A 21032-nucleotide genomic window follows, 5' to 3' on the forward strand; every position below is an offset into this window, starting at 1 on the left:
ACATTTGTTAGACCCAAGAGTGTTACCACAATATTAATATTATTTTAAAAGTTACAAGGGTTTGCAAAGAAAGAAAGAAAGAAAATTAAACCTATTTGAAGATGTGTTTCTTTTTCTCTTTGACATCTCAGCCAGGATGGGAGGCCTCTTTGAAGGGCCTCTGTGATCTGCTTCAGTGAGAATGACACAACCTGGTGATATGCCTTTCCCAGAGGCATTTCAGCTTAGAAACATGGCCTTCTCTCAGCCTCCTCTCAGAGGAGGAGAAAGATGAAGAGGGGAAGGAGGAGGAGGAGAAGGGAAGGAAGGAAAAAAGAAGGGAAGGAAGAGAAGGAGAAAGAGAGGAAGAAGAATGGGGAGGATGAGTAGAAGGAGAAGGGAAAGGAAGAAACGGAAGAGCTGAAGGTGGAAGAGGAGGAGGAAGAAGAAGAGGAGGGGAAGAAAGAGGGGAAGGAGAAGGAGAAGAGGAAGAAGGAAGGGGAAGAAGAGAAAGAGGGGGAGAAGGTGGAGAAAGAGGAGGAGAAGAAGAAGAGGGAGAAGGAAAGGGAGAAAGAAAGAAGGAAAGGAAGAAAAAGGAAAAAAGAGGAGGAGAAGGAGAAGGAGAAGTTAATACATCTATTTCTTCTGGGCAGGTTCAATTGCATATTTGAATTATTCTCTCTTTCCAAACAACCTTGTTCTTTCTGCTCTATGGCCAAGGAAAGCTTGTTGACCTTCTCCTTTTCCTGACCCAATCCCTGTCTTCAAAATCGTGTGCCAAATCCTTGCTTGTCTAGACTCTCTCCTATGTAAAACTCTATAAATGCTTTACATCCATGCTGCGAACGGGACATTATTTTAAAGTTTGCACATGTTCTCCATTTCTCCTTTGGCACCGGAAGCCAAACACTGCATGCATTGCCTACAAGCCAAACTTCACATAAGGTATCTATTCTCAAAAATGGACAATCCAAGGAAATGGTCCCACAGCAACATGACGAAAATTAAATATTCCACCCAAGAGTTTTTGTTCCTTGATCCAATATGGTTTTGCTTTCCTCTTAACAGGTCCATATTGAACCACAAGAAGAGGAATTCGGTTTCCCTCCATTCCCACAACCAGAACCCACCAGAACCCCCACAAAAATCTGAAAAAGCACCTTCTTCAGATATATCCCACACCTCTGCCTTAGTCAGATTCCTTCACTGAAGTCAGGAAAGTTGGGTTAATATTTGAAAAAGCCCTGATGTTTCCAACTTGGCTAACTCCATCACAAAAAGATTTCCTACAAGTCTCACACAGATGTGGTGGAAAGCAAGGCAGATCCGTAAGGGTGGACCACAAAGCATTGAGTCCTTTGGATGCTTCAACTGTAAATAATCAAGATGTCCTTGAGAGGGGAGATGAAAAAGAAAAAGGGTGTTACGGAGCAGAGGAAGTTGAATGTTTTCTGCTGAGGGAAATGCAAGACATGTGAGGGAAAAGTCTTGGTAGAACTTGAAGAGAATCTGTATGCAGGGTGATGGAGGAAAGTCAAGCTAGAAGGAGATCTCAGATGTCTTTGCTTGGGATTGGAAACCTGTCAGAATGATGTCCCAGGCTAAGCTAATCTTTCTCTTAGGACCTTTTCCAGCCAACTCTTGTAAAAGGTGGGTCATTTCTTTATCCACCTTGGAAGCTATTGGTCCATCCACCTACTTGAGGTGAAACCATTTGTCTCCAAGCTGACTGGAGACCTCTGGGAGTTGAAGTCCATATATCTTAAAATGACCAAGGTTGAAAAACATGAGTTTGGGGAAACAGTGCATCTCTATGACTTTTCTAAGTGGGTTTTTCTGTATAAAAACACAAAACAGCTTCCAGGTTTATTTGTTAATTTATTTTGGTGTAGCTTCCCCAAAGATACACTCCATGTGTGTGTGTTTGTGTGTGTTGAATGGCCTCTAGGCAGAATCCGCACATTATTACTTCTATGTGCTACAACAGACGTTGTTTTAATGACTGTGCATTTTTGACTGCCATGTTTTTCACTGCCAGCCGTTGTCCGGTCTATGACTGGCCTTTTAACCATAAAAATCTTAAGGATGAGACTGCAAAGAGCATTCTCATTGGGGGGGGGAAAAACCCAATGCAACATTTGTTTTAATACTCTTCAGACCTCTACTTTGAAAAACTCCAAGATAATTTTGGTTTTGTAGAGCACTGTGTGTTCTTCTGAAACACAATTAGAGGTAATTCAGACTTCATTTATAGTGGAAACAGTAGCCATGACTTCACAATCTTGTGGTGTTTGCTAAAATGTTTAAAAGTGACTGGTCAAACCAGGATTATTTTGAAAAGAATCTCTCCTCCAAATCACATACAAGCAGGCAGATTGCCCTGCAATCCCCGGTATTTTTTTTTTTTTTTAGCTTCTGGTTATTTACTAACTTTTCTGCTACAATAATTTCTTGCTCTTTAGTTCTCATTAATTAAGTTGATGAAACGAATCCTTTCGAAGAGGGGCCATTAATTGCTGTGTGTTTTTCTAATTACCTTTTTGTTCATTTTGTACTGTATCCGTTATCATCGCCATAAATTATTGGGCAAATCTGCCAGCGATGTTAACACAATGTTCTCTCGGCTCTTCTCAAATCCTTGTCCATGAGGTGAAAATCAGTCAGATGTAGAAAAAGTGGTGATTTTGAGCATTTTTATAGGAGATTTTTTTGTTTAGTTTCAGAGACAGTATTGCACATGTGCATTATTGCAAATTTTAAGCAGGACAAGAAGCAACGGGTGGAAACTAATCAAGGAGAGAAGCAACCTAGAACTAAAGAGAAATTCCCTGATAGTAAGAACGATTAATCAGTGGAACAACTTGCTAGCCATAGATAAGAGGACTTCTTAGGACCCACAGCCTTCATGGAACAAAAGAGTTTCCCCCTTTTCTGATTGCACAAAGGATTCGGTGCTTGAAACTAGCCTTGGAAAAAAAACAACAAAGAGCAAGTTTTCCCTCCAGGAATCTCACCTGTTCAAGTATTTATGCAAAGCTCCAATGTAGACTAAACTAAGCTAGAGGAAAAAGGAGAGGACTGAAACTCCCCTCTAGACTACAAAGAACAGAACAGCATTGTTTGGGGGAAATCACTCGTGTGGTCTTCTCTTCTTTGCCATCTCTAGTTTCTATTATTCTAGAACCTTGCCAACTTGCTGATATCCTTCCCAAGGTTGGCACCGAAGAAGGAGACAAAGATGGCCCAGCCAAATCTTTTCCATTCCTAAGCCTAACCAAAACCAGAACTTCGGTTGGATCCCATCCTCGCCTTGCGTATGCTTCCAATTTATACTACATAGGAGTCTGTAAAATCTGCAGCTGAGGCAAATTGAAGGGAAAGGCTGCCCAGCAGCGATGGTGACTGTAAGCTGGATGATCTTGGACAACAGCCTTCTCTTCCAGCTGTTTTTTCCCATCCTACCAAGTGCAGGGGAGACATGGCTTCTCCGAGGCCCACAACCCCAAACATCAACTGGGGTGTGTTGTTAAGCAGTTCTGAAAGGGGGAAGGGTTGGGGAAGAATGTTTCATGGGGTCTGGCATTCTGTGGGAGGCTAGTTGAAAAGGAAAAAAAGGGGAAAAAGCAGAGACATCACCCTGCCAACAAAAGTGTGTATAGTCAAGGCTATGGTTTTCCCAGTTGCAATGGATGGCTGTGAAAGTTGGACCACAAGAAAGGCTGAGGGCCAAAGAATTGAGGCCTTTGAACTCTGGTGCTGGAGAAGACTCCTGTGAGCCCCTTGGACTGCAAGGCCATCCAACCGGTCAGTCCTAGAGGAGATCAACCCTGACTGCTCTTTAGAAAGCCAGATCCTGAAGAGGAAACTCAAATACTTTGGCCACCTCATGAGAAGGAAGGACTCCCTGGAGAAGAGCCTAATGCTGGGAATGATTGAGGGCAAAAGAAGAAGAAGGGACAACAGAGAATGAGGTGGCTGGATGGAGCCACTGAAGCAGTCGGCGTGAGCTTAAATGGACTCCAGGGGATGGTAGAGGACAGGAAGGCCTGGAGGAACGTTGTCCATGGGGTTGCGATGGGCCGGGCACGACTTCGCAGCTAACAATAACAAGTTGAAAAGTGGGGTTTCTCTGCAAGGCAATATAATAATACAGAATACCGAAGAACAGAGTTGGAAGGGACTTTGGAGGTCTTCTAGCCCAACCTCCTGCTTGAGCAGGAGATCTTATACCATTCCAGACCCATCGCTGTCCAATCTCTTCTTATGTGATAGATTCTGTTCCATCATGGAACATTGTCTGGCTAGGTGGCTCAGCGGCTAAAGATGCTGAGTTTGTCGATTAGAAAGGTCAGCCGTTCGGCGGTTCGAATCCCTCATATAGGTCTCCTGCATGAGCAGGGGGTTGGACTAGATGACCTCCAAGGTCCCTTCCAACTCTGTTACTGTTATGGTGTCCCAGTTGAGTTTGGTTCAAGGCTGTGATTCTGCATGTTGGTTTGAGTCATTTGCTGAGTCTCATTCTGAGGTCTTGACCACCAAATTCCCCAGAACAAGGCCAAACTGACTCTAGAGAGCAGATCTCCAAGAAATGGTATAAAAAAGACCACAAAAAATCTTTGTATTTTCTACTGATTCTCCCACACGGCCATTCCTGTTTCACATTAGTGGATGGCCTCCCTACCTACCTAATGACCATTTTACCGCTCTTAATGCGCTGAAATATTAACCGTTCTTTCCAGTGGATACAAAAAGTCAACACGTTATGCCTTTAATGGAATATAAAGTTTCCTTTTGCAATCGCACAAACTACTGCCTTTTTCTACACCAATTGTGGGTGCCTCTGGCTGAGGTGGAATTATAACCGGGCATAGATATCGCAGCACTGCAAATTCAATAATACTTACAAGTTGCTCTTTATGCTGGAATCTGAGTTTATTGGACCACACGGGAGATCGAGTTTCAAAACAGGTTGAAAAATATATCTATATATCTGAGCACTGTTTGTTTGATAGAATTACTAGCCAACCACAAAGAAGCATTCATTCAGGGAAAACATTCATTGAAATGTTTTCAAATTAAAAGAAAGGACGCAACTCCGTTATAAAAAGGACTGTCTTTTCTGCAACATACACCCTGTTTGAATAAGAATCAAAACATTTATTTCTTGCCATTGATGGTACCCAGGTAGTTTCCGATTTATGACCACAATTGAGATTAGAATTCCTGTTGCTAAACTGTTAAGTGAGCTGCACCCAATTTTAGGACCATTTCTGCCTTCCAAGCTTGGTAGTATCTATGGTCTAACCTCCCTTAGATCATAAAAGGCGATGGATCGTGGATTTTGGTTTCTTTCCTTCATTTATTCAATAATTTGATGAGAGCCCTAAGTAAGGTTTAGGGTGAGGCCTGCTGGTCTCAGACAAATTGGCCATCAACAGTCACACAGAGATAAATGACATCTACATACCACTCAAAAGAGTCAATCAATAAGCCAAAAAGGAAACAAAAAGATCAAAACACCTTCCTTCCAGCATCCAGCAATCAACACCCAAGATAAGCAGAGATTACACGAGACTACCAGTCAAGAAGTCAACAATACTCCAATCTAGGAACTACCGACTCAGATAAACAATACAACAGTAAACAGAAGCCTAATCAAGGAATCACCCAGACCACACCCGCTAACACTAACAAGAGAAGTCCTGTGTATATAAACAGGGAGCAAACCCCACTCTTTTCTAGCACTGATGATGGCACCTAGTTGGGTCATGAAACGTCTGCAAGAAAACCACCAAGCTCAGAGAGCACCAAGGACCCCATAATTCAACCCTGAGCTATAAATATTCTCTTCTGTTGATCCATAGGTCCTTTCCCTAGAAGACTAGGTTGGGCCTTCATCACACACCACATCACCGTCAGTGATGGAGGTGGACTTTCTTCCCATTCCGTGAAGGTCCTTATTTGTAATAATTAAATTAAAAGGTCTGCTGGCCAGAGGATCCATTTTGCACTGCTTTAGAAAAGACACATCGAATGAAATATTGGGGGCCATAATGACACCTATGGACCTTTGGTTCACCCAACAGAGAAAACCACACTCCACACTCCTTTTTCTTGTGGTCACATCAGTGGGTGGAATCAGGGGATAATTGTGGGGTGAGAATCCATGCTGATCAGGGATACAGAATGAGAATAAGATTTCTAAAGGGGTGGGCAGTCTTCCCCCCAGAGAAACTTCTTTAAAAGGAACAGAAAAGTCTACAACACTGCATTATTGTGAGTTTGGCGCCACTGTGTGGTTCAGCATCAAAGTGTCTGCACAATTTTGTATAAATATGCAGAATACACTCCTCCTCCTTGTTTTTCTAATAAGGGGGAAAAAGTCCATTTTAGCATGCCTCATCAGTGGCTGAATTAACCTAAATTAAGTCTAGGTCAGTGGTTTTCTTATTTGTTACTCGTTATTTCTTACTTTTCTTCGACACTCTGCTTGTTCAGCAACTTTAAATCAACGCTGCTCGTATGATCCTTGGTGACATAAATGGGACTATGACAAATCACCCAGCAGATGGCACTGAAGGCCTATTAAAGTCACTGGTGGATCATACATCTCAATCATTTCCAGAGTCCACCAAGCCTAAAATATAAGTTCCTTCTTTGTAAACTCTGCGAATTGGACCCCAGGGAAACCAAATTGCAAATGAAAGATATTTATGCCTAAATAAAGAGATTCAGCGCGTCTGCCAAGTCACCCTCCCTCGGTAGTCCCTTATATCCGTGTTTCTCAACCATGGCTGCTGGAAGAGGGGTGGACTTCAACTCCCAGAATCCTCTGCTGGCTGGGGAATTCTGGGAGTTGAAGTCTACCCATCTTCCAGCTGCAGAGGTTAGGAAAGACTGCCTGATATCATTCTGCACTTTTGTTGTGGTCCACCGGCAGCCTGCGGAGCTGGCAGCAGAGTCGGACAGTGAGGAGGCTGGGAGGAACATGCTCAGTCCTGGAGTCTGGGGAATGCTCTGAGGAGGGCTCTGCTTTGGAGGCAGAGAGGGGGCCAGGGCCATCTGGGAGTTATGTGCTGCCTCCGGAGCCTCCAGAGTCTGACGCCAGCGAGGCCGAGGAACAGGGGGAGCCTGTTCCCAGTATGCACATGAGCAGAGCTGCCAGAAGGCAAGAACAGTTAAAACAAAAGGGACAACTCGGGAGTAAGGCTTGGAGATGATTGGCCCCTCCCATAAGACATAAAGGTGAAGCAAAGGCACATAAGCCTTTGCAGGAAGCAACTTTGTTTGTGCTGGTCAGTTTAAATTCTGAAGCTCCGTTTTGACTCTGTGCTCCGTGTGGCCTGGCAAAGCTAATTGCCAATTAGGTCTTTGGCAGCGTGTCAAGGGAGATAAAGGTGGGTACTTATCAGCCTTATCCCGAAGGACTGTGACAAAACTATTTGTGACTCATTACGGGCTGTGAATGAACAGAATTCATAGCCGTTGAAATAAAAAGAGGGTTTTTGGGACTAATTGTGTGCTTTTTACTGTCTCGGGAAGCCTATGTCAGAACAACTGTCTCATTTTTTTTCATCCTGTAATGTATCCCTTCAATAATAGAAATATAGGAAATTACAATGCAATAGGAGACCATAGGTCAACTTTCTGCCCAGATCTTCTCCTTGTCCACCCCTCAACTGAAAACGCCATAAATCTGAAAATTAACCAATGGTCTATGGAGATTCTCAATCATCCAGGTCATGGTTGAAGAAGATTCTTGGATTAGAAGTGAATCCTTCTTTTTTTTTTTTTTTAAGGAAACAAAAACCCAACAAAGTGCAGTTGCCTTTTGGAAAAGCACCTTTGGGACACCCATCTATGGTCTTAGGGATGAAATCCCGCCCAGACGAGCAATACAGCATCCAAGCACAAGGGAACCAGAATCGCCAAGGACAAAGCAAGGGGAGAAACTCAAGTCAAGTGTTGACAGCTCCATTCTACTTTTCGCTTAAGTCAACAAGCTTAAAAACATTTCTTATCAAACAGTTGCAGGATAAAAACATGGAAGAAGAAAGCAATTGTAGCTACTCCACTTCTGGTTTCACCACACTAAGTTGGAAGAGTGCTTAATATCTCCTTGAATCACACACAACTCAGTCTATACGCACAATGCCCTCATCGCAATCTTAAAAGGAACCCACACCTGGACATTAAAAGCTTTCCAACAGCCAGTACAATGGCTGTGTAAATAGACATGAAAGAGAAGCCACAGATATGGTGATTACGTAATATCTACTTATCTGAATGCAAAAATCAGGTTTGCTTTCAAGAGCCTCCTTCTCTTCCCACAAGGTGTAGGGCCGCAAACCACAAAGGTCTTTTAAAAGCATGGCAGAGATCATGTGAAGAGATTTCACACTCTTTACAAAGTTGGAAGTCAAGGACATCAGCCAAAACGACATTCTTGGAAATTCAGGACTAAGAAAAGGAAATACACGAAGGAGGATATTTCTAGCTTAGGGTTGACATGAGGGGTACCTCCTTGGTGCTCTCTGAGCTTGGTTGTTTTCTTGTAGACATTTCATTACCCAACTAGGTTAACATCATCAGTGCTAGTAGGGAGTGGGTTTTGCTCCCTGTTTATAGTCAAGTAGCTAGCCCTGTCAGTGTTGGTGGGATTGGTCTTAGAGGTTGTTGAGTTGGGCTGTTTACTTTTTTGGCATTGCCTCGATTGGGATATTGTTTACTTCTTAATTGTTGGTCTGATGTTTCCTAGTTTGGATAATGAAATATCTGCAAGAAAGCAAACAAGCTCAGAGAGCACCAAGGACCCTTCAAGGAAAAATATATATATTTACATAGCAAGGAGTTTGGGATTTGCTATCAACAGTTCTGATGGCAGCCAAGGGGACAGGACATATTCATGGGGAATCATGATATAATGCAGGGGTCTCCAACCTTGGCAACTTTAAGACTGGTGGACTTCAACTCCCAGAGTTCCTCAGGAAGCTTTGCTGGCTGAGGAACTCTGGGAGTTGAAGTCCACCAGTCTTAAAGTTGCCAAGGTTGGAGACCCCTGATATAAAGGACTGAATATGTATGGTTTCTGGCCATTTCCTTCCATCATGGATGGCAGAAATCAACAGGGAATGGGGAGTTGCAGACTTTGGCCTATCATAATGAGCTTCCCAAATATACCCAGTTGGATCCAGAAGGCTTGACTTAATGGGTCAAGAGCCTGAGATTGACTCAGAATTGCCTTGGGCTCAAAAGATTTGAAGTCTACGTGTTATTCAGCAGTGTTATCTGCAGAGAGGAGGCCAAAATCGCTGTTTCTCCAGAGCTCTGAGTTATATAAACAAACATGGGAAGAACATCTGTGAATGAGAGTGTTAAAAGGATATGTGATCATTTTACGCACACAACATGTTTCCTCGGTTTTACAGTACAATCGCTCCGTGTGTATTCTGACATGAATCCAACGGGGTGTTACTCATTGCGAGTAAATGATTATAGACACATTTTTTTTCCATGTTTGTATCTTCTCTTCCAGCGAGTACAGCCGCATTGTGAAGTTGGCCTGTGGGCATTACATGGACTCAGCTTGGATCAAAACATCAACAGCCTCCTGGCCTTCAGCCTTATATCAAAAGATGCCTTCATAAATAAATTGAACCCCAGCCATATCTTCCATCTAGAAAGATAACTCCAACTATGCTTTGAATCACTAAAAATAACTTCCAAGAACATGCCTGATCCTCTCCAGATGTGGACAAGAAGAGAAACCTAGACTTACAGGAAAAGATTGTGTTTATCTATTTAAAAAAAAGAAGTCCAAAGAAATGTACAGAAAATATTTACATTCCTGGTGGTTTTCTCTCATTTTGGGCTATATGAAGCTGTGGGAATCACACGGAAGAGGAAACTTCCAACTTTGAGGTTGATGTCCTTCTTACCTTGCATTGCCCCGACACGCAGATGGAGGTTCCATTTTGATCGCATGGTGTCCCGTCGATAACTTTCTCCGCCTGCCTCACGTAGAAGCGATAGCCGACCGCTCGGCAGTTGAGTTCACATTTCTGAGTGCCCTTCACTGAAAGGAAGGCAGAAAGGGACAAAGTAGGACAAGACGCAAACACCAATATTTCCCCAAAACTTCTTAACATGGTTTCCTTGTGCCAGCCCCATCATCAGCAGAATGAAGTGATGGCACCAGGAAGCAAATAATTTTTTTTTAGAAGGAAGTGTCTAGGAACAGGTTTTATGCAAGGATTCTGTTGGGATGTCAGATCAAATGACGTTCAGTCGGATCCCCAAATGGAATCAACTCTCTGCATTGGAATCATGCCACTCAAAGTAGATATATTTAAATGGAAAAGGATTTCAATTTAGAGCCATGGTGGCGCAGTGGTTAGAATGCAGTATTGCAGGCTGGCTCTGCTGACTGCCAGCAGTTCGATCCTGACTCAGCCTTCCATCCTTCCGAGGTCGATAAAATGAGGACCCAGATTGGTGGGGGCAATCTATAAACCACTTAGAGAGGGGTGTAAAGCGGTATATAAATCTAAGGGCTATTGCTATTTCCAAGGCAGGCCTGCTGATAATGCTGGGTGAAAAAACAAACTAGGTTTCTCTCCTGTCCCACAATCTATTTGGCAACTCTGGAGATAAGGAGTCATCGTCCTTTGCTTCTGGGTATCCTATATCCAATGACTAAAATACTTCAGACTGTTGGATTATTGGTTGGAATTCATGGGAACTGAGCTTCAAGTACATCTGGAGGACTCCAAATTGTCCTATCTATCCTTGACCCTTCAGGATTAAGCTAATCCCATAAAATGCTTTCTTGAATGTTTCTTGAAACAAACCATGAACATGTTGGCAAGTTGCCTGACTGGTCCCACACTCCCACAGTTACCTCCCTCCTCCAGTTCTCCAAAATGTGCAAGTCCTCTTCTTTTCTCCTCCTCCTCCCCACCCCCCAACGTCCACTAGCAGTGGTGACATCTCTCTTTCCTTTAAGCTTTAGAAACAGCTGGATGGGTTCTGGAAGAAAGCGTGGTGGTAAAGCCAGTTCTCTTTGCCAGAGATCTTGTAGTGGAAGAAGGAAAGGAGAAGGGATGATGGGAGCGCTATTGGGGTTCTTAAAAAAAAAAACAACTGCTAATGACAGAGAAATGGAAGAGGGTTGACTGAGCTGAGGGAGCTGAACTGTATCTGTGGCATCTTTATCAAGTGCAGTAGATGGAAACTAATCAAGGAGAGAAGCAACTTAGAACTAAGGAGAAATTTCCTGACAGTGAGAACAATTAATCAGTGAAACAACTTGCCTCCAGAAGTTGTAAATGCTCCAACACTGGAAGTTTTTAAGATGTTGGATAACCATTTGTCTGAAATACTGTAGGGTTTCCTGCCTAAGCAGGGGGTTGGACTAGAAGACCTCCAAGGTCCCTTCCAACTGTTTTCTATTCTATTCTATTCTATTCTATTCTATTCTATTCTATTCTATTCTATTCTATTCTATTCTATATTCCATTCCATTCCATTCCATTCCATTCCAGTAAGGTGTCTAAAATAGAAAGTAAGCCATCTAAACCATATGCAAAGCAAGTGGAATTCTTGCTGATGTCAAGCTTTCCAACTTCACTCACATATTTTCTACTAGGTTAATTTTTTTCCCCTTGAAATCAGAGCTGAGCATGAGATCTCTCTGCTTTGGGCTATGGTGGCATTAAGTATTTGGCTCAGAACATTGCAGAAATTTTAAAAAGAGAGAAGAAAGAGGAAGAAATAGAGGAACCGGATCTTCTTCAGAACTTCTCTAGAAGCAACACAGCTTCTGCTTGGCCAGATTTCTTCATGGGCTGATATCGTGGCCAGGATTTGAATGAGGGAAGGCATGCCTCCAAGAGATCATTAAACTGTTTTGCAATCCCATACTACCAATTTAAAATCTATTACTAACAATATAAAACACCTAAGGGTTGCTTAAAAGATATGGTCATCTGATTTTACTTGGTTCTACTTTTTTCCTTTCCCAAGTTCGAGTCCGTAACCTTCTGTCCTTGCATTCATGTGTTAGATTTCTGCCCACACATGTGCTTCTCCTTTCTAATAGGCAAGTTTTCTGTTTCGTAATCAATTTCTTTGCAAGATATAATGTTTAATGTAGCAGATTCCTTGGAAAGCCCATACTACGCTAACCCCAAAACCTATCATCATATTCAGGGCGGTTTTGATTTCTCCCAAATGTAGTTTTGAGATATCTTGAGATGGATATTAGCATGTGCAATGAAGAAGATGCTTGTTCTCACCACACTAAATTCACTTTTGGCAGCTGATCCTACTTCTCTTGGACAGAAACCCAGGCAGGATTAATTTTACAACCTTTGAAGCAACCATGAGAAATGAGCGTTATCTGTTCCTAAACTCCATCCTGATGCTCCCAATTTAACGGGGCAGTTCTAATTTTAAAAGCACATTCTTCCATATCGGTTTACAATCTCTTCAAGGACAGTTTTTCCTGAAACGTCCAGTTCAACATGACAACCAATTGCCCCCAGGACCTTCTCCCTCACATCAAGAGGGATTGGGCCACCTTCCATCATGGAATAAAGGAATCCTAACAAAACGAAAGGCAATGCTCAAGCTACTCGCATGAAGAACGGTTGCAGGAACTGGGTATGTCTAGTTTAATGAAAAGAGGGACTAGGGGAGACATGATAGCAGTATTCCAATATCTCCGGGGGTGCCCCAAAGAAGAGGGAGTCAAGCTATTCTCCAAAGCCCCTGAAGGCAGGCAAGAAGCAATGGGTGGAAACTAATCAAGAAGAGAAGCAACCTGGAATTAAGGAGAAATTTCTGACAGTGAGAATAATTAATCAGTGGAATGGCTTTCTCTTCAGAAGTTGTGGATGCTCCAACACTGGAAGTTTTCAAGATGAGATTGGACAACCATTTGTCTGAAGTGGTATAAGATCTCCTGTTTGAGTAGGGAGGGGGTTGGGCCAGTGGTGAAATCCATTTTTTTTTTACTACCGGTTCTGTGGGCGTGGCTTGGTGGGCGTGCCTTGGGGGCGTGGCAGAGGAAGGATACTACAAAATCTCCATTCCCACCCCACTCCAGGGGAAGGATACTGCAAAATCCCCATTCCCTCCCCACTCCAGAGGAAGGATACTGCAAAATCCCCATTCCTTCCTCATTCCAGGGGAAGGATACTGCAAAATCTCCATTCCCACCCCACTCCAGGGGAAGGATACTGCAAAATCCGCATTCCCACCCCACTCCTGGGGGAAGGACATTGCAAAATCCCCATTCCCACCCCACTCTGGGGCCAGCCAGAGGTGGTATTTGCCGGTTCTCCAAACTGCTCAAAATTTCCGCTACCGGTTCTCCAGAACCTGTCAGAACCTGCTGGATTTCACCTCTGGGTTGGACTAGAAGACCTTAGAGATCCCTTCTAACCATGCTATTCTGCTAGACTTCATATCAATCTTGGTGATCCATGTCACAGCCAGATCAATGTTCCTGGGCCCAATGTTCAAGACGATTAAAGAATTAGAGGCATCTGAATTGGGGGATAGAACTGTTCCTCAAGCGAATACTACAAGATTCTGCCAGCCAGCCTCTTGACTTAATAGCAGATCTTCTTTTGAAGAAATCTATGAAGACTTTGCAAGCCCTCGTAGACCCCATCCCTGAAAGTGGAAGTTTCAAGAGAGAGAATGTAGTCAGGAAAAGGATGGAAGGTTATCCAAGAGAGAAGCAACCTAGAATTAAGGAGAAATTTCCTGTCAGTGAGAACAATTAACCAGTGGAACAACTTGCCTCTAGAAGTTGTGGCTGTTCCAACAATGGAGGCTTTTAAGAAAAGAGTGGGCAACCATTGGTCTGGAATGGTGTAGGGCCGTGATGGCGAACCTGTGGCACGGGTGCCAGAGGTGGCATGCAGAGACCTCTCTGTGGGCATGCACGCCATCGCCAGCTGCTCTTGTGGTTTCTGGCACGCATATGTGTGCCGACCAGCTGGTCTTCGCGGGAGCCAAAGCGCTGGAAAACGACCTGAAAATGGCAAAAAAACCAGCCAAAAAACAGGCTGTTTTTCAGGCCATTTTTCAGGCCATTTTGGGGGCTGTTTTCTGGCCCTTTTCTGGCTGTTTTTTAGGTCAAAAACAGCCCAAAAATGGCCTGAAAATGACCCCAAAATAGCCTGAAAATGGCCCTCAAAATGGCTAAAAAACAGGCATGCACACGCTGGCCAGCTGATCTTCGGGTTTCTGGTGCTCCGGCATGCGTGAAGACAAGCTGGCTGACATGCATGTACATGCCGGAAGCCTGAAGACTGGAACGTGCCTGCATGGACATGCATGTGTGCACCCTGGAGCACCAGAAACCAGAAACCAGCTGGCTGGTGCACATGGTGTGCCAGCCAGCTGGTTTTTGGGTTTCTGGTGCATGCATATGCATGCACATGTACGCACGTTCCGGTTTGGGCACTCGGTGCGGAAAAGGTTTGCCCTCACTGGTGTAGGGTCTCCTGCTTGAGCAGGGGGTCAGACTAGAAGACCTCCAAGGTTTTTTTCCAACTCTGTTATTCTGTATTCTGCAAATCTAATGCTTGATATAAAAATGTGTGGAAAAATACCTTTAAAAACATCACAGGTTAAACTCCCCTTTAAGAGCCTCATCCTCTTTGTTAGGACATTTCTGAGCCAAGAAATTCTCATATTTCTTGTCTCCAATCTGTTGAATACTGAATCATGTTTCATAAATCACTGATCCTTTCTAATCTCTTTGGCTTAATTTATCTGCCATGCTTACTCTTGTTCCTCCTCGGGTCACATAAATCTTCGTTGAGTTTGGGAAAGTCTTCCTGAATTTGTTCAGGCTTTGACATCTGTCTACCCTTAGCCCATCACTCATTCCAAATACATGCCACAGGAAAAAAGCACCCAAAAAATGATTATTAAGAGTTTATGGGAATGAGCCAGTAACATACCATTTATTTACTGCTTTTAAGAGCATTCCATGAATAAAGTAGACATTAAATAGATGCTTTAACCAAACATGTAACTAAAATTACTTATTTCAGTCCGAGGAATTGTCCTGGCTTTGCCTTGCTTTTAATATCATGGAATTTTAGATATTTTGTCCTTATTAGGCCGTCTTTGCTCAAAGAATCTCAGTAAAGATCCCTCTCCTTAATTTATATCTCTGACAAATTTTCCTCCTTTTAGTGCTGTACTTAAATTATTTTCAACCCTTGCAAGAAAGTCACCAAGCGTTTTGCACTGATAAATTGCAATCTTGGGCAATCTAGAATAAAACCTAGATTTAATCGGACTTCCTTCTGAGGAGACATACAGTATAAGAATCTCATTGTGTTTGTGGGATTCAATGGAAATGCTACCATCAGAGCACAGTATGGCTTGGTTAGAAGGAAGGTGAGATCAGCATATCTTTGCTTTCCCTAAATATCATAGGGTTGTTTTTTTTTTAACCCTCTCATTGTCAAACTAGGCAGTATTCTCTCTTCAATTATTGTGTAGAGACTGAAAAATCAGATATGGTGCAGTGAATAGTTTAAAAATCAGCTGATTACGTTCTATCAAGTTGATGCTGATTGTTAGCAACCACATGCATCTTCCTCCATGATGATCTATTCCTAATCTGGTCCTTCAAGTCTTCTAATGGTGCCACCCATCCCCACTAAGTCCATCCACCTTCCTGCTGGCCATCCTCTTCTCTTTGTTTCCATGAGGGCTGGATCTTTATATTGATTGATAGATTGATTATGTCTCATTCATTTGATGCTGAATTATGTGACCAACTAGGTTTTAACTGCTGTGACATTGTTTTAATTGTTGGTTGTACACCATCCAGAGTCACATTCAATGAGACAAGTGGTCATCTAAATTTATCAAATCAATAAATAATGTTCTCCAGGGGAACTATCCCCGATTTGTTCCTTCGGATCCTCCAACTGTAAATCCACCCCTCGCTGTGGGTTGTCCTCTTCTTCTTTTTCCTTCTTCTTTTCCAGCATTTTGAGACATGCCTCAGGCAGCAAATTTGGGGTCACCCTTAAAGAACCAGAAATTCCCAACATAAATTATTTGATTTTGCCTAAGGGAATACTGAGGTTATGAAGAAGACCAAGTGAAGCCAATGGGACAACAGAAATTAAGGGGAGAGTTAAATGAAAAGGGGGGAAAAAGAACTGTTCTCTAAAAAGAAGGGGAAACCTACCACAAAAGTCCTCTTCCTTTCACTTAGTGTCCACTGGGGGTCTCCACAAGTCCACACAGTTGTGAAGTTCTCCATGAATTGGGCATGTGTACATTTAAGTGTCATTTTCATCAATTTATATTTATATAAACTTTCCCCACAGTTTATGGGAAGGAAGTGGCTCCACCCAGCCACTTGCTCAATTCCACTCAGTCTGTCTTTGTATTTATTCCTCGTGATAAGCATTCCATACGAATGTAGTTTTATTGGGTGGTTGTGATTAGGTGACCAGGACAAGCAGATACAGCATCTCATGGCAACGGACCAATATAAACAAATCTTCAAAGGAAAATGGAACCAAGACTTCACTCACAAACACACCATTCCCCAACCCAAAATCTGGTGAACTCTCAAGATCAACCCCCAATATCATAACTGAAGGCCATGGATAAATCAATAGGAAAGGAATCAAGAATGTCTCACTCTAGTTTTTGCAAGAAAACTCAGGGGTTGCGTTGTATAGATCCAGTGGTGGGATTCACCACTGGAAGTTCACACCACTTCGGGAGAACCGGTTGTTAACTTTCTGAGCAGTTTAGCAAACTGGTTGTTGGAAGAAATCATTAGGGCAGAGAACCGGTTGTTAAATTACCTGAATCCCACCACTGTATAGATCTATCTTGTTGGAAGTTTCACACTACCTTCCAGGAGGCCCACAATGATTAAAAGAACAACCATTCTTGTCCTCTCCATCTTTGAGAAGTAGTGGGATTATGAAGGTCATCTATGGCCACCAGAGTCAGTTGACATAGACACACCTGCCTGCCTCTTCTATGTCTAACTATCAAAGATGCTAGTGAACGTGACATAGCTTGTAAGTTCCATAGCTTGTAATAATTCTCCATGTGGGTTGGAAGGAGGAAGCCAAGAAGGCTCACCAAGTTCATGGTGAGACTGTAGTTGCTTCCATTACAGAACTCCCCTTCAATACTTTTGTCCTAAGGACCTACGTTCTTCTACAGATCAGTGTGTATGCAGCTTGGAACTATCTCTGCAGGATTTCCACTCTCACCCAACAAAAATCTGCTGAAATCCAACCTTAAAACCAAAATCCTCCCCTTTGTCTGCTGAAGTAAGAGCTCAACCTTCCAGAGGACACCACAATAAAGAAAGGAGAAATGCAGATAAGCTCTTAGCAAACGGAGGGTGCCAAGATGGCCTCAGTTTACCTCCCTGAGCAACTTTTCATCTTCTCTGTAAAATCTGCAGATTAGATGGGAGGAGGGGGGAAAGTGTTTTGCCCCAGGTGCAATCTTTTGGAATGCACCGCTCCCATGACATCATGACTGAATGGAGAAAAAGTAAAGAGAAGAGAAGGGAAAGGATATTGTTGGGTTCACACCCCGTGGAGGAGAACATTCCTGGCTTTCATTTTGTAGAAGATGATTTATCACCCATTCCTAGCGCTTGCAAGTCTCTCTTCAAAAGAAACCAGAAGTTAGGGAAGGCAGCAGGCAGGCAGGTAGCCTCCTGAATTAGCATGACAAAGAAGAAGCTTTCCTACAATCTCTGGAAATCCATCAAGAGACCACAAAGCTTTGACTTTGCTGAGTTAGCTGAAGAAGCATCCTTTCTAGATAATACCCAACTCTGGCCATTAATTGACATCTTCGCTTAAAAGCAAAGGAGATCAAAAAGCTTCTGTCTTTGCAATGCTTTGGAAGGATGGAGTAGAATGAGCCCGTGCGGGCTGCAACATGTCTACCAAACAATGGAGAGCGAGCGAATCCCATTAACAGGTGGGGCTGTTATTCTTGCTGGGGACTCAGAGGAGAACAAGCTAAAATTACCATCTCCCAAGTTTCATAGGCAGATCCAGGGCCTCTCTAAAAGGTACACAATTTTTCAGCAGGAGGGAAATTATTCAAGACACAGAGAAGAGCCCCTTTAACCAGCATTTGTTTTCATTTAACCGCACGGAAATAAAATGCAATCAACGCTAATTCCCACCCCCACCTTTAGTTACAACAATAAGTTATGTCGGCTGGCGACACCCAGGGGGAGGGCCTTCTCTGTGGGAGCCCCAGCCCTGTGGAATGAACTGCCCCCAGAAATACGCAAGATCTCCGACCTCCGGGTGTTTCGCTGTGCACTGAAGACCCTGTTGTTCCGCCAGGCAGGGCTATCAACATAATAATTTTAAATTGGGGTATTTTAAATTTTTGGGGTTTTAAATCGGCGAAATCTATTTAATTATTTTAATTTTTAATCATTGTTGTGTCCTGTGTTTTTAAATTGGCTGTACACCGCCCTGAGTCCTTCAGGAGAAGGGCGGTATAGAAATAAAATTATTATTATTATTATTATTATTATTATTATTATTATTATTATTATTACTATTATTACTATTATTACTATTATTATTATTATTATTAGGCTGCTTCTGGCCTTGCCTTCTCTGGAGCAAAACAACGAGGTGAAATGCACTGGGATTGGCCTTTTGATATTGCTGTTAATTGTAGATGAAATTATTAATGGAGGTAGTCCATGACTGGCAGCCACAATTGTGATCGAAATTTCCATCGCTAAGCAAAATGGTTGTTTAAATGAATTGCACCTCATTTTACAACCTTTTTTGGCCACAGTTGTTAAGCCAATCACTGCAGTTGTGAAGTGAATCATTCTCCCGTTGACTTTGTTGGTGGAAGCCAGTTGGGAGGGTCACAAGCAGTGATCATTTGGCTCAAGGATGCTGCAATTGTAGTAAATTTATGCTAGTTGCCAAGTGACTGAATTTTCATCCCGTGACATTGAGGATGCTGCGATGGTCATAAGTGTGAGGACTGGCCATAAGTCATTTTTTTTCAGTGCTGTTGTAACTTTAAACGTCACTAAATGAATGGCCGTAAATCAAGAACTACCTGTACTTTGAGGGGCATCAAAGAAATCCAACAGCTATGTCTGAAAGCATGAAAAGGTAGGAGGTATGGAAAGAGATTGTGTCTTAGGATGGATGATGGTTGACAAGAACTGTCAGGCGCAAAGGATCAGGATCATATATTAAGTTCCAGTTCAAGTCTACACAGAATCTAATCAACCAAAGTTCAATACTAAATCGATGCCAGATAACAGTCAATGGAATTCAAGGCCGCACTTGAATCATTTGCAGCAATGTAAGGATTCTAAGCTGATGATGTACTTAACTCCGCCACCCAGTCTGCCTGCTTTTCTCCTTCAAAAAGATCTCTCTTTCAAAAAAAGGGCTTCATTTGCAAAATTGCAAAGACAAGGAGCATCTGGTGGTCAGCCTTGGTTTTCAAGGATATATCATCAATCTTGCTAGTCCAGTTCTGGACCCCTCCAAGGGGTCTATGCCTCCAAGCTCAAAGAGAAAAGGTCGTTTCTTCTCCTCGCTTCCCAGGAATGTTTTGGTGCCAGAAGTTGAACTTTGGAATTTACTTCCTGCAGAGTAAAGACTTGAGAGCTGAGCCACATCTGGGATCTTCTCCTCCAACAGAGGAAGAGGAAAAAATCAGCAAGGGGCAGCTTGAAGAGATGAGATTTGTTTCATAAAGTAAAGGAAGAGATTGAATTAAATGAATACCCGCTAATAAAGAATCCCACTCATGATTATCAAGCTATCAAGCTAGCAAGAGTGTGGAAACTTCAATTCCCAGAATTCCCTAGCCAGCATGTGAAACAATGTCATCGTTTCGGTTATGTTGGGCAGTACTTTTAAAAGGTACTTAACTTGAAAAGCAAGACGACAATACTCCGAATAAACTTAACATAGTTGTACGTTTAAAGGACAGCTTGCATTCTTTGCAATCTGCTTTTGTCAAACAAGTTTAAAGGGGGGCCAGCCAAACACATCTTCACCACAACTTGAGAAAGCAAGATGTCAGCAGTCGAGTTGCTGAACGGGCATAAATAAAAGTTAAATATTGCTTGGATGCAATTGCCAGCATTCTGCTCCAATCTTCTAATGAATTGCTACAAGTCCATGCTTCCCAAACAACAGCGAGTTCCCAGTCTCATTCTCCCCCTTTCCAAGTTGGCTCGCAAGATCTGGCTTTTTTTGTTATTTTATTTTCTTTTAATCAGGTTGGCCGCTGGTAAGATTCTTAAGAAATGCATCTCGCTCTAATGAGATAACCAAAAGCAGAATTATATTAGCAGGCACGGGGCACGGCTGGGCCCAGGACAAAGTTAATTCATCGAACGTGATGCTTCTCTCTTGCCCGGAGGAAACCTTCAGATCTTGGGCAATTGCAAAGCCATGAAAATATATGATCCAGCAGGGTTGCCACGAGGAAAAAAAGGGCAGCGAGAATTTAAAAGGCCTCCCAAATTAAAACGCCTGGCAAAGTTGAAAATGTTGAAAGTCCCTGATGGTAATAAGATCAACGCGTTTGTTCAGATTCTTTCTTTGCGTGCAAGGAAAAGGGGGGGGGAAAGGAAAGTTAGCTCACACAGTTTGGCTTTGTCCAAAAGACTGAATTTTGCCTGGTGTCTTTGATTGAATTAACCATGGTTAGGTTAACCATCAGTGATTGTGCAATATGAGCACAGTCCTAGGGACAACCTGTGCTTGGCTTCCAAGGAGCCATAGTTAATTAAAAAAAAGAGGGAGAATCAATTAATACTAAAACAGAGGTATTGTCTTCTTAATTAGTGCTCATTAATTAAAACCATGGATGGGTGACTCAATGGGCTAAAATACAGATCCCGGATTATAATCCACGTTGCCTAAATTCATACAACTTCCTAAGTCAAAATCAAATAACAGAATAACAGAGTTGGAAGGGACCTTGGAGGTCTTCTAGTCCAACCACCTACTTAA

At 42.7% G+C, this 21032-nt stretch overlaps 1 protein-coding gene across 1 annotated transcript in view; it reads right to left on the reverse strand.

The window, feature by feature from the left end:
• Positions 1-21032, reverse strand: part of THSD4 (thrombospondin type 1 domain containing 4) — a 137388-nt gene that overhangs the window by 76816 nt on the left and 39540 nt on the right. The window contains exon 6 of the mRNA XM_070953348.1: positions 9918-10054. Coding sequence (XP_070809449.1) covers positions 9918-10054 — 137 coding nt within the window. The remainder of the gene's footprint in view (positions 1-9917; positions 10055-21032) is intronic.

Source organism: Pituophis catenifer, unplaced genomic scaffold (assembly GCF_029215685.1).
Source record: "Pituophis catenifer annectens isolate HBS135680 unplaced genomic scaffold, rPitCat1.0.hap2 SCAF_14, whole genome shotgun sequence".
In the NCBI taxonomy this organism is placed as follows: Eukaryota; Metazoa; Chordata; class Lepidosauria; order Squamata; family Colubridae; genus Pituophis; species Pituophis catenifer.